At 33.4% G+C, this 14,120-nt stretch overlaps 1 protein-coding gene across 3 annotated transcripts in view; it reads left to right on the plus strand.

The window, feature by feature from the left end:
* LOC140444348 (vascular endothelial growth factor receptor 1-like) overlaps positions 1 to 12,783 on the plus strand; it is a 154,658-nt gene extending 141,875 nt beyond the window's left edge. For all 3 annotated transcript variants that reach the window (XM_072536098.1, XM_072536108.1, XM_072536103.1), the window contains exon 26: positions 538 to 12,783. In XM_072536098.1, the coding sequence (XP_072392199.1) occupies positions 538 to 914 (377 nt within the window). In that variant the 3' untranslated portion in view covers positions 915 to 12,783. The remainder of the gene's footprint in view (positions 1 to 537) is intronic.
* Positions 12,784 to 14,120: the final 1,337 nt, after the last annotated feature.

Consider the following 14,120-nt stretch of genomic DNA (forward strand, 5'->3'; position numbering starts at 1 on the left):
GGCCATTCTTTTTTCTATTAGTTGTTCGACCGTGTAAATGTGATCTAAGCATGCTTTCCCCGCTGTGAAACCTGCCTGGTCTTCTCCGATTTTATCTTGTATATATATTTCTAATTTTTCCTTTATGGTCTTTCCATACAGTCTGCCTATAGACGATACTTATTTATTATATACAGTGACAGATATATTTATTTATATACAGTGTGTTTATTTCATAGCAAGTTCGAAATTAAAATGTTCATAAGTGGATAAATAGTATGTATATAAGTATTAAATAACATATTGTTAAAAACAGAAAAAATATAGAGAATATCTTATTTAAAATATTGTATTGTTGCTTTACCACGAAGTTATTAATCACTCTATAGAATTCATCTCATTTTCCTAGCCTGGAGAATATCAGTGCCTATATTTTTTTTTAAACAACTTTTTTTTAGATATTCTGTACCACAATGGAATTATCGAACAATGTCGCACTAAAAACGCACCCTGTACAAATATTTTTTGACTAGCGCCTAATTTTTTCTCTTTTTTCAGACGAAGTGTTCAACTTTACGATATCCAACAGAAAAAACCTGACCTCCGAAGGAGGCAAAGGCCAAGAACTTCTACCCATGCTTCACGTGATCTCCGAAACAGACACGGAAACTCCTCTAAATAGCCCCACCAGCCCCTCAGACCCCAACAGCATCTCAAATCCGATGTATCACCTTCCACCGACGATACTGAACGACTGCACCAACGGTCAAACAGAAATCGTCAAATCCGCTGATAATTACGTCAGCATGCCGCAGAGTAAAAATCTCATCAAAGATAGGAGCTGCCAGGAGAACAAACCTGCAATTGACGAGAAGAAGGAGTCGCATCGATATGTCAACGATGGGCTGCAAGACTGGACAAGTATTAAAGTTTAAGTAAGAAGATAGTACAATTTAATGCGGTACCTACTTAATTCACTCTAAACTATAGTAGATCCTTTGGATCGACTAAAAAGAACGAACGATGTGTAATTAGAATAAAAATTCAAAAGATACAAAGTACATGTTGAGTACCAATGTTGGTATTTGGTGTTGGGATTAAATCTTTAATAATTTTATTATCTACATTTTAAGCATACTATACTGTTGTTTTTGACGTGTATTGTTGTTGACTAACATATTCGCTGCGGGCCAAGAAAAGGAAATTTTCAATACATTGACTTTAAATTGGCAATCACAGGCACTACTTTATATTACTGTACAAAAAGTTTGAGGATTCATATTACTGTTTAAATTCAAGAATTGTGTGCCAACATTACTCGCTCAATGCAAGTTTTGTAGCTACGTTCATCATAAACATAACATATACGTTATTGTTTACGAATGTTCTTTTTAATTTACGAATCAAGCACCGACTCTTGGTAATCCTGACTTTCTTTTAACAGTTTATTATTAGCAATACTAAAAAACCAATAAATTTGCTGATGATCGCATCTTGAATGCCTACACTACAGTTCATTCAACCAACCTACACCTCTAAACGATTAATAGAATTCGCAGGAAACTTTTCGTTGTAGTAAAAGGATAAACTGCACTGAGTTCTCTATAATGATTTTAATTACTTACTTTGTTTAGAATATTTTTGCCTGTGATTGTTTTGGTTATTTCTCCAAAATCTCAGACTAGGTAACAGTTTCTCCTTAAGCCATTTAACAAACATATCTGCATTCATGTTTTTATGGTAATCAGCAGATTTTGATTTTGAAGGAAAAATCAAATCTGCGTTTTCTATAAAGCCTTATTTCTCTACTGCATGAAGAATGATGTGTCTTTTGCCTTCGCTTTCTGTGTGTTTTATTGATTTTATGCTGTCGTCTTGCCAAATTCTTTTAAGTTCACCCTTTGCAAATATCCATGTCTCATCTAAATATACGAATGTTGCATTTTTAGATTTAAGTCTAGTATATTCTCTTAAAAATTTAATTCTTTTGTGAATCACACTACTCTTTCGTATAAAAATCTCTCAACACTTTCTAAAGGCCAAATTTCAGAAACTTGTTTTTCTCTTATTTTGGCCAGTAAAGTATCACGAATTCGGTACAAAATATTCCGAATTTCAAAATGTTCTCCATCAGGTAAGTCAATGCTTGCAAATCTCTAACAGTTTTCATTAAAGTTTTTAGCTTACTTTTACTTATACCGAGTGCGTCACAAACGCGTTGATTTATACCTAATAATGACTTTAAAGGTCCACCATTGTCTCTTTCCATGGGAAAGTATTTATGCACATTTGCAATTAATTTATCAACATCCAACTTACGTCTAGACATGATGATAACTTGATGAAACTACACGTTTGAAAAATATTCACTCACCTCTATGCCCTTCGGTCACGTCTGTGGTTGAAAAAGAACATCCTTCAATTCTGCATCTGCCGTAATTCTGAAGGAATTGGATCCATACCTTGTTCGCGTACAAAATGCACGAGAACTTTTGTTCAGGAAACATTGTGTGTAGATATGTTTCCAATTTTTCTGAACAACCTGCTCGACAGTTACAGATAATCATGATCATCATTTTGGCCTTACAAACCTGTGTAGCACGTATTTTCATATTTCTCATATCTTGATCTATGTTATCTAGGAATCTTTTTCTGGGTCTTCCTCTTCTTCTTTGACCAATAGGTCTATCAAGGAGCGTTTTTCTAGGGTGGGTTTGCTCCATCCACATTACATGGCCTACCCACCTCAGACTTCCTATCTTAATGTGTTTTACGATATCTGGTTCCTGGTATATTCTATAGCTTTCGAAGTTGTATCGTCTTCTCCAGACACTGTTTTCATTTACCGCTCCATAAAGTCGCCTTAATATTTTTCTTTCGAAACATCCTGACATGTTTTCATTGCTTTTTGTTAAAGTCCAGGTTTCTGAACCATATGTTAGGACTAGGCGTATTATTGTTTTGTAGAGTTTTACTTTTGTATTTTTTGATATAACTGTAGATTTAAAAAGGAGATTAATCCCAAAATAAGATCTATTAGCCGTGCAAATTCTGCGGTTTATCTCTTAGGTAGTGTATTTTCAGTATTGACGAGCATTCCCAGGTATACAAATTCGTTAACTGCTCCGATGACGACATTTTGTTTAACAAGTGGCCGTAGTATTTGTGGTTGCGTATCTATTTTCATGTATTTCGTTTTATTGGTGTTTATTATTAAACCCATTTTTGTAGCCGCTTCCTTTAGTGCTACGTACGCCTCTCGTGTTGCGTTTTCCGATATCCCAACAATATTGATATTATCAGCATATGCTAGGATTTGCACATATTTGTTATATATTGAACCGGTAGTTGTGATTTGTGACGTACGTTTTACTTTTTCCAGAGCTAGATTGAATAGTATACAGAAGAGTGGGTCTCCCTGACGTAGCCCGTTAAGGGTTAGTTTGGTTAGACTTACCAACTGACTTGGTACTCCTAGGTCTATCATTGCTCTAAATTCTCTTTTATTTACAGGATCGTAGACTGCCTTGTGGTCTATAAATATGTAGTACTTGTCTACACCGTATTCCAGTGTTTTCTCTAGAATTTGTCTCAGGGTTGAAATCTGATGAATTGTTGATTTATCACCTCTGAAACCCGCCTGGTATTATCCTATTATTCGCTCTGCATATGGTGCCATACGATGACATAGTATATTTGAGAACAGAGCGTAATTCCTCGATGGTTAGACGATTTAAAGATATCTCCCTTTTTGTGTATGGTGCAAAGTATTCCAATATTCCAATCCAGTTACAGATAAACAACATACTTATTGAGCATGAAGAGTCTTATACATACATATATACCTTGCCACTAATGTAAATGCAAAAATGGTGACAGCCCACATAAATTAATTAATTTTCACTCCTAAGTCTTTATATGGCACAGCCTGTTTGAAAATTATATCCGAGTATATATTAAGTAACAGAGGAGATAGAATGCATTCCTGTCTGACATCTTTTTGAATATAACATTCGTTGTTCAATCTCCCATCAACTTGTGCGACTGCTTTATCCTTCCAATACAAGTTTTCTATGATAAGTAGGTCTCTACCATCAATGACTTTGGTTCTTAATATGTTTAAGTATGTTTACAACCGTTTCATGCTACATCCTATCGAAAGTTTTTTTTATAATCGATGAACACCACATAAATATCTTCACGGTTGGTGGAGAAGTACATTTAAGCCAAAACGTGCGTGACGGGTGCCCAGAGCATTCCTAAATCCAAACTAAATTTCATTTATGTTTCTTTTGCAATGTTTCGCAGATCAACTATGTAATGAATTTTTTGGGAATTGTGGATGTTGAGGTATTTTAAAACATAAAAACTTTGTAACATTACAAACACACTACAAAAATCACTAAGAATCGTTACTAATAGATGAATCAATTTATATATTGTTATTGTAGTTTTATAAGCTCTTAATTAATTTACTCTGCTTCTTGGTACATATATCCTGATACCAAACCATGTACTTTTAGCTTTTGAATGTTTTATTTGCAGTGTAGTATAATTATAAAATGTACAAATTTGTAAATAGTTAAATAGTTTTACAAAATTAATATTTGTTATAGGTAATCACCTCTTGATTGAGAACTCGATCTTTTTTTTTAGCAAAACAAATTGATAAATGTTTTTTTATATAGAATGTCTAGAAAATATTTGTGACAGGTTTTTGTGCAAACTCTTCTCGAAAACGTTCCCTTCATCAAAAATATAATTTGTATCTTTTTCTTTTCTTGCTGCCTTTTTCTGTATTTTTTATTTCATTGTTTGTTATTATTATATTTTTTCTATACATCTCTTCCAGTTCTTTTAATATTTCAACAATTCTTCCTTTTATATTTTCTTCCTTCTTACCTTCCGTGATTATTTGATCTGTTTATGTGGGCCATAGTCATCTGTTCGTGGGTCTCTTTCTCTCGATATTTCCTTTCCTCGTTACCCATATCTTCTGCTTTCTATTTTGTTATTTCCTTCTTTTTTTCTTCTCTGAAACCAATCTGTTATATATAAGTAGCAATGCAGCTTTATTATTCTTATCCTACATATGGCATCAACACCCAACAATAGAGCCAGAAACATTGGCCACCAATTCACGGTTGATAATTCTACCTTTGAAGTGGTAGACAAATTTACATACTTAGGCTCCCTGATCACCAAGGAGAACGTTATGACGGAAGAAATCAAGCGAAGAATAATCCTAGCAAACAAATGCTATTTTGGACTGAGTAGACATATGAGACGCAGAAACTTAAGCCAAAAAACAAAAATAACCATATACAAAACCCTTATACAACCAGTGTTGACATATGGGTCGGAGGCATGGACCATTTCCAATGCAGATGAAAATCTCCTGCTTATATTTGAACGAAGGATCCTGAGAAGAATATTTGGTGGCATCTGTGAAAATGGTGTTTGGAGAAGGAGGTACAACTACGAGATATATCACAGATATAAACATATATTTGGTGGTAAAGACGTAGTATCCTTTATAAAAATAGGAAGACTAAGATGGGCAGGACACCTGGCAAGATCACAGCAGAACAAACCTCCTAGAAGAATCCTTATATCACAAACTGTGGGAAGTAGAAAAAGGGGTAGACCAAAACTCAGATGGAGGGATGCTGTAGATGAGGATGGTAGACAAATAGGTGCAGCAAACTGGCAACAGTTGGCAATGGATAGAACTGACTGGCGTAATAGACTTGGGAAGGTCGAGGCTCTTTTATAGGGCTGTAGCACCAATGATGATGATGATTTTTACAGGATTCTATATCAAATTTTGATGACTTCCACGGTGTAAAACTACCAGCTGGAAGGGTTCATATCTGGCTTCACCAGGTGCCAACTCTCCTTAACTCAAATGTGGTTTTGAATGAATAAAGTGCCCTTCTCGGTCCTTAGTAATAAAAACTCATACACAAAATATATTTTAATTAACTAAATACTTTATTTCGTTATATTACGTTGTTTTTTTATTTTACGACTAAATCGAAACAATATTTATAAACACAGGTCCGCGACCTATAGTACCGTTGTAAGACAATATTCTAATATCTATATGCGTAATGACCGTACTTGTACCTAATTATATATATCTAGCGAAGATGACCAACGTTCCAGTTCAAGTTCACATGAGGTTAAACAAAATGTTTAAATATTAAACATTTGTCGTTGTATTAGCACACAGATCTGGATAACCGATTGTTATTTACAGAAATGCATGCCTCTTCTGGTTGGGATTTATTACTTTGCGTGCATGTGTGCGAGCCATCGACCTATTATTCGGCTCTAAAATACCTAGAGCTCTTATGTTATGGCAACACATGATCTTTTTAGAGTAACAGTAAATTTTGCGGAAGCTACTTAACTGTTCTGAAATCTCGCTGCTGCTGAGATCTATTTTGATAAAAAGACAAAGATTTACGACCGGGATTGCCTCTCTGTGCAATTTCTGATTTTTCTTTTGGGCTATCTTTAACTCTTCTACTGCACACCCAATTAGGTATTTGGAAATGCCTTTATAGGAGAATGCCTGAATAGAAAATCACCAGAAGAGGACAGAATACCGAACGAACTCCTAAAGTTGGAGGACCAGATCTGACCAAACAACTATTAAAACTAATCTAAAAAATAACAACATAATAAAAGTAAAAGAAGAATAACTAACCGACCCTATTGAAGCTGACAATAGAATAAGATGGGGAATTTCCCTAAGTCATCTATTGTTTAACCTAATTATGGATGAAATAATAAAAAAAGTAAGAAATAAAAAAGGTTACAAAATGGGAGAAAAACAACTTAAAATAATCTTGTATGTAGACGACGCAATACTACTCTCTCAAAAACAAAATGCATGGTTACAACATCAAATTTACAAAGATGTAAATTGGAGCTGGAAATTCAGATAATAGAACAAGTGATGGAGTTTAAATATCTAGGCATCATATTATTTAGCTACCGAAAGCTCGAAACTGCAGTGGTAGATCAAGTTAATAGAGTAAACAATATGAAGAAATAAAAATATCGGGTAAGAAATGAAAAGCAGAATTTACAAAACAGTCATCAGACCAATAATGACATACGCGGCAGAAACACGACCTGACACAGAGAGGACAAAAAGGATGTTAGAAACAGCAAAGATACTATGGGTCCGAGCTAGAAGTACATATATACAACGTAGATGCAAGGTGGAGAGCATAAAGAACTAGATTAGAAAAAGAAGAGTAGAATGGAGCGATCATATAAGCCGAATAACAACAAATAGAATAGTAAAGACGGCAAGAGATGGTTCGCCAATAGGAAGGCGATCAGTAGGAAGACCACGAAAACGATGGAACGAAAACTTACTGGAGGCACATTAAAAAACAGATGTGTCTACATAAAAACAAGGAGAAGATATGCCTTTGACAGTTTTGCCTTTTCTACTCCGATGTATATAATATAATCTATTAAGTTTTTCCTTGATCTTTTTTTTTGTCCAAACCTTTTGGATTTTATCACCTAACTTGATATTCGCACTTGGTCCATTCTGTTGAATTGCCCATACTATAGTTTCTTTTTTTGTAAAGTTTTAGTAATATCGAGAGATATTTTAGGTATTGAAATGTAATGTATTCTATTTCATTTTTCAATTTTTTTTTTGGCGCCTGAGAAGTAGATGATGAGTTTGTCCAGTCCTATGGATTTGATTACTTATTTTCTTAGTCTCTTTATAAGTTGATGTAAAAAATATAGATATAGTTTACTATTTTTAAATAATATAACCACTTGTGATGAAATATAGCTGTAATCTATAATATTAAAGCCATTTTTACAAGCCATATGTAGGTTAAAAAGCACTATATATTTTTATGTTGTTTCTTCGAATTTATGTAAAAAAAAATAAAGCACTTACTCTAAAGAGCATGTAAATATAATTTAGGGTCTATTTACACTGACACTACTCTGTCTTCGATCATTTGTATTACTCAATATATCAAAAAATGCAATAAAAAAAATAGAAATTATAATATAACAATATAAATAATTTATTGAAATTTGCATATTAAAAGTTTGGCAAAAACTGAGATACTTTTTATATAAAGCCAATTTTGGATTTAACCTTCCACGAATGACCCGCAAAGTATTTGTCCCCATCTATTTTTGTCAAACCTTTTGGCTTAAATTTATTCTACTATCTTCGGAAATGATTTAAGTAGATGCTAATCAACTATTTGAAAATGATAAAATACAGCTTGAGCATTTATTCTGAGTAAAATGTTATAAAATTTCAAAATATGTAATATCGGGAATACATTCTGAAAAAAAAAAATTATGAAAAATCAAAACAACTGATTAGAACATAAAAGTTTTAATGTTTGTTAAGAAAATACATATATAATGTTTTAGACAGTGTATTCACCACATCCCATTGTTTGCATTTGCAACTGGTAAGTCTGTTTTTTATTATGTCGCAAAAGTCACATCTGCCTCTACTACTTTCTGGAATATGTTGAGGGTAATCTACAGGATATACCTTAGTGATTTCTATTATTCTCGCTGACATGATACGTGATATATTGGCTTGAGAAGCACGAACGTTAAGCTAATCTCGTTATTATTACAATAGAAAAGGAACATGGAGTTCTTACCGGCTATATTTAGCATGGAATGAAAAATTATCATTGGACATCGTCAAGTATTTCTAGGTCAGTCATATACAGCACATAACTTGTCTACTGTGTCAACTCCTCCCTTGGTAGAATTGTAGTCAAGAATCTTTTTGAGTTTCATGGAATCCTCATCAACTATATCGTCATGACGCAAAGTACACAGGAGTACGTTTTTATTTTTTTTTGTATGTAGGGCACCAAAGTGATGATCATAAAATGCAAACATGGTGGATCGAATAGGTCTGCTTATGGGCTTAGAAAATTCATGGGGTAATTCCTTCTTATTCTTGCGACACTTTCTTAGAAATGTAAGTTTGTAATCACGAAGCAAGGTTTGGATTATTGGTATGCTTAAAAACCAATTGTCCGCAGTAATATTCCGTTTTGTTTCTCTTAGAGGCTTACATAATCTCTTTACTACTTCCAATGGAGAATTACTTACAACAATAGGACATGGTCGTTGTTGCCCCAAATATGGCTCCAAATTGCAGGTATAACAGGTCTTCGAATCTGCTAGCGCAAAAAATTTTAATCCCCATATTTATTTGGTTTATTAGGTATATACAAAATATATCTTTTTCTTCTTCTTAGTCGTTAACCTGATGCAGGTATCGTGATATCATGAACCTATTAGCTAAATTTCCCAATGTTCCTCCACGTTTTTCTATCTTCTGCCATACTAGCACATTCTGACAATGGAGCGCCAATGGTAGCAACAGTATGGTCCGTGTATCGTGTGGGAGATCTACCTCTATTTCTTTCTTTCTGTACAAAATACTAAATGCCTTTAATTTTTCATCTATTGTAACGTATTCAAACGGCGCATAACCGTTTTTTCAATTAAAAGTAAACATATCAAAAATCTCTCGTATGGGAAATAATTTATCTAATAGTTTTCTTTCCTCACGTGAATCTATATCATCAAACCTTAGATGTTGTAGTAACAATTTAAATCGGTACCTGGACATTATTAGTCGTAATATGTCAATTCCTGTACCGTCTTTATTCCAAAATTCATGTGTGCTTAACCTGCCACTTTGCCAAATAGAGTAAACCAATAAAAGCACAAATTCCTAAAGCATCTTTTTCGTTTGCGTTTCTCTCTCGATTATAATTTTCTTGGGAGTGTTTAATATGTTTGTTTGTACATTCAACAATAATGTTTATCATGGTATCGTTAAAAAAATAGTTTCAAATATCTAGTTCACCTTTTAAATTCTTGGTAACTTCTTTAGCACCTGGCAAATGTGTAATTAAGTTTTCTGAACGTGTTCTAACATTTCATGGAGGAATATGTTTCATCCATTTAGTAGTTGTGTCTTTACCAAGAAAGAAAGGCCTAGCAGAAACCATCAATTCAGCACCTTCCGAATCAAAAATTGCTTGTTCTGTATCACTATTTTCATCCATTTGTTTTATGTTATTTTCTTCTTCATCGTACGCAATATTTTCATTCTCGTCGTCGACTCGAAGGCATTCGTCCATTAAATGTTGCAAACGTTCTTGTTCTGCCTCATACGCATACATTTTAAAATTCCGAATAACTAACAAACGTTCAAAATTTCAAAACAACACGGTACATGGGCGAACTCGAAAAAAACTGGGTAGTTTTTGAAAAATTGAGGAGTTTAGATCGGCGCGGAGATTTTGTCCGAGCGCCAGGCGTGGAGGGTTAAAAAAAATATTTAATTCATGTCAAACTATACATTTCTCTCTATATCTCAGAACAAATATTGGAGTGATACTCGAGCGTAGATATGAGCACAAAAAGATTATGTCAAACCAGTGTAAGAGTACAGAGAGGAATAACAGTACGAATAGACTATTAAGGCTTAAAATTTACTTTTATTATAAAGAAAAGTACTGTACTTCAAATTACGCAAACCGGAAAAAAATGTAGTTACAGTAATCTGTGAACATTATTGATTTGCCTCAATTTTGACACTTCGACGTTGTGGCATTTTCTACTTGGTATTTTATTGGATAACTCGTGTGACTTGAAATAACAAAACAACATAACAAAATGATAAAAATCATTTATTTCTTTCTTCTTCTTAAAGTGCCCTCTCCTCAATGGAGGTTGGCTACTACAATTTTAAAATCTTCTCTATCTTCAGCTGTTCTTATTAGCTGTTCAAAATTTAGCCCTGTCCATTGTCGGATGTTTCTGAGCCACGATAGTCTTTTCCTTCCTAGGCCTCTCTTTCCCTCGATTTTTCCTTTCACTATAAGTTGGGCATATTGGTACTTGTTATTTCTCAGTATGTGGCCTAGGTATGATGTTTTTCTAACTTTTACTGTGTTAAAAAGTTCTCTTTCCTTGCCTATTCTATGCAGCACTTCTTCGTTTGAGGTATGCGATGTCCATGAAATTTTGAGCATTCTCCGGTAGATCCACATTTCAAACGCCTCCAATTTATTTACTGTTGATGTTTTTAGGGTCCACGTTTCAACTACATATAGAAGAGTCGACCAGATGATAAACGTAGTTGATAAACGTAGTCGAATTTCGAGTTTTATTCGAGAATCACAAAGCAGTTTTTTTTATTTTTTCGAAAGATTTTCTGGCCTGTTCTATTCTCGATCTTATTTCTAGATCAGGATTTGGGCTGCTATCGATCCAACATCCCAGGTACTTAAATCTATTGACCTGTTCTAAAATGTGCCCATTTATTGTGCAAGGTTGAGGTACGTTTTGGTTTTTTCGGATTGACATCACTTTGGTTTTTTTAATGTTTATTTTCATACCAAATTGCTCACAGGTCGAGTTGGTCTTGTCGATGAGTCGTTGTAGACCTACGTCGGAATCCGCAATTAACACTGTATCATCGGCGTATCTGATACTGTTGATATTTACGCCATTCACCTTGACTCCATCCTTGGAATCCTCCAATGCTTCTTTAAATAGAAACTCGGAGTAAAAATTAAACAGCAGAGGCGACAGAACACATCCTTGTCTAACTCCCCTCCTAATTTCTACTTCTGCGGATGTGGAACCTTCGATCCTAACTCTGGCGTTTTGGTTCCAGTACAAGTTTTTTAAGAATTTGATGTCTTTTTCATTTTATGGATGATTTATTTCTTACTGAACTAATAATCAAAATATTGTAAAAGCACAGAATTTTGTTCTGGAACTACTCTTTTTTTTTAGCAATTATATGTTATAATACCGACGATCTCAAAATATTGACGTTTCGGCTCCCTAGATGGAAATTGAAGCGTTAAATTTGTCTTATACCTATACCATCGAGCAAAGAGACGGAAGAGGTAATGTAAAGGTAGTGGGGGCAAAAATGTTGTTAAACGGGAAGTGCCATTTTGAGGGGCCACATTAAATAAGGAAAGAGACTCTCTTTCCTTGTTTAAGAAATCAAATTTAGTTGGGTTATGTTATTGTTTGTCCCAGTCCCAACTGTCATATGAAAGCTTATTTATATTGAAGTTTTTTAACAATTGTGTCACATTTTATACTATTATCGTTATTTAATTAAAACTTTATTATGCTCTAGTGTTAAAAAAGTATTTAAGTGTTTGGAACATAGTGCTTATAATAATATTGGAACATAGTCCTAAATTTGGCGCCTTTGCATTTCCGGATATGTCCGCCATATTAAAGCCACTTTTATAAATTTTGGTCTCCTTTTCATAACGATTAGATTTCCTATTTTGTCTTTTTGCTCAAAAAAAAAAACAACTATTTATCGCAATTCAGCACTGGATCGCTTTGGTTTTTGTCAATAACAAGCTGAGTAGCTTCAATATTTTCAACTTAATTTTTAAACAGTCGCCTACTGACACTTGTTTCAGTAACACTATCAATATCTCTGAAAAACGTTGAATAAAAAAAATTATTCTTGCTGAACAATAAAGTATAGTGTAATATTAGCATGTTCTTTTAGTACAAACTGGCCACATATTAGTTCCAGATTTATTGTAAATTTTAATTTTTTAATCGAGCTGAGTACGCAAACTAAGTATATTAAAGAACAAAATAGTGCCAAAGACGTTAAGTTTTATATATGATTTTATTAGTTTATAACTGAATTTTTTATCGAACAATATATTTGTTTTAATTTGTAAATAAAACTCTATGATATATAAGAAACGTTTATTTTTTTTTCTCGAAGCAAAAGCCACTTCGTCCTAATTTTCGAATAAGGTGTATCTTAAGTAGAACGGCATCGGAGGTTGGATAAACCTTGGAAGCATCGAACAGTTATGAGTATAAAGTTAGTCTATACAAATAAAAGGAGAAGAATACAAACTACTAAACGATGTTAAATTTCTCTAAGAGAAAAACTGAAAAGAAAAAGTGTGGAAGATGACTAGAGAGAATACGAAGTGTAATTACCCATTACGAAAAAGAATTAAAACAGTAAATTGTTATTAATATTCTAAACAAAATATTAAGAAGTTAAACAATAGATAAGTTAAAAGTAAAAAACAATTTGAAACAAGATGAAAATATTAAAAATAAAAAATCGTTTTATGTACAAAGAGGAAATATATGCACTAAAGATTATTTTTAGACAAGAAATATAATTAACATAAAATCCCAACTTTATATCATTACATTTAAGCCCTACAGTTGCAGATTTAGATACATGCAGAAAAAATGATCACTAAGAACGCTTTTCGAAACAAATGGAACAAGATTTTTACGGTTTGCAAAAGGAAATATGGCGCTTTATAGGAGATCAAAGAACAGAGGGAAAGGAACCATAGAACCAAAACACATAGAAAAGGATACGTGGATTGACTACCTAAAAAAGCTCTATGCAAAAAAAAGAAAAAACTTCGCTAGAAGCAGAAACACCAGAAATTACCACATATCAAGACCTTAGTATAAATGACAGGAAGTTCGAAAAATACTTGAAAACCTGAAGAACAGAAAAGCAACAGGTAAAAACGGGATACCAAACGAATTACTGAAATATTGTGGAGCAACAATGACAGAACAATAACAACATTAATTAATAAAATAATAAAACGCAATAAAATACCGGAAGATTGGGGAACGAGCAAACTAATTATACTATTCAAAAAAGAAGATAAATAACAGCCAGAAAACTACAGAGGTGCAAACTTGTTAAACACTACCTTAAAATAAATATAAGGTTGAATGCTCGAATAAATGAACTTTGATCAGATAAAAGGCATATATCGAGCACAGTTTAATTAAATCTTGCCCAAGTACTTTCGATCCCTAGATCATCTTCAGGGGCATCTGAAATAAGCCAAGAAACGTTTTTTTATAACCAAAGAAATTGATTAACTTCGATAAAAACTCGAAGTTTATGGTTGAAAAAAGGTTTTTATGTGATTAACGTTTATAGACTTACTTCGTCAATTGTGGCCTATCCGGCAAGAACAAGATGTCATAAACATATAAATGTACATTACACTACACTACAAATGGACAAAAAAACACTTTAAAATAAT

The sequence above is a fragment of the Diabrotica undecimpunctata genome, chromosome 1 (assembly GCF_040954645.1).
Source record: "Diabrotica undecimpunctata isolate CICGRU chromosome 1, icDiaUnde3, whole genome shotgun sequence".
Taxonomy (NCBI): Eukaryota; Metazoa; Arthropoda; class Insecta; order Coleoptera; family Chrysomelidae; genus Diabrotica; species Diabrotica undecimpunctata.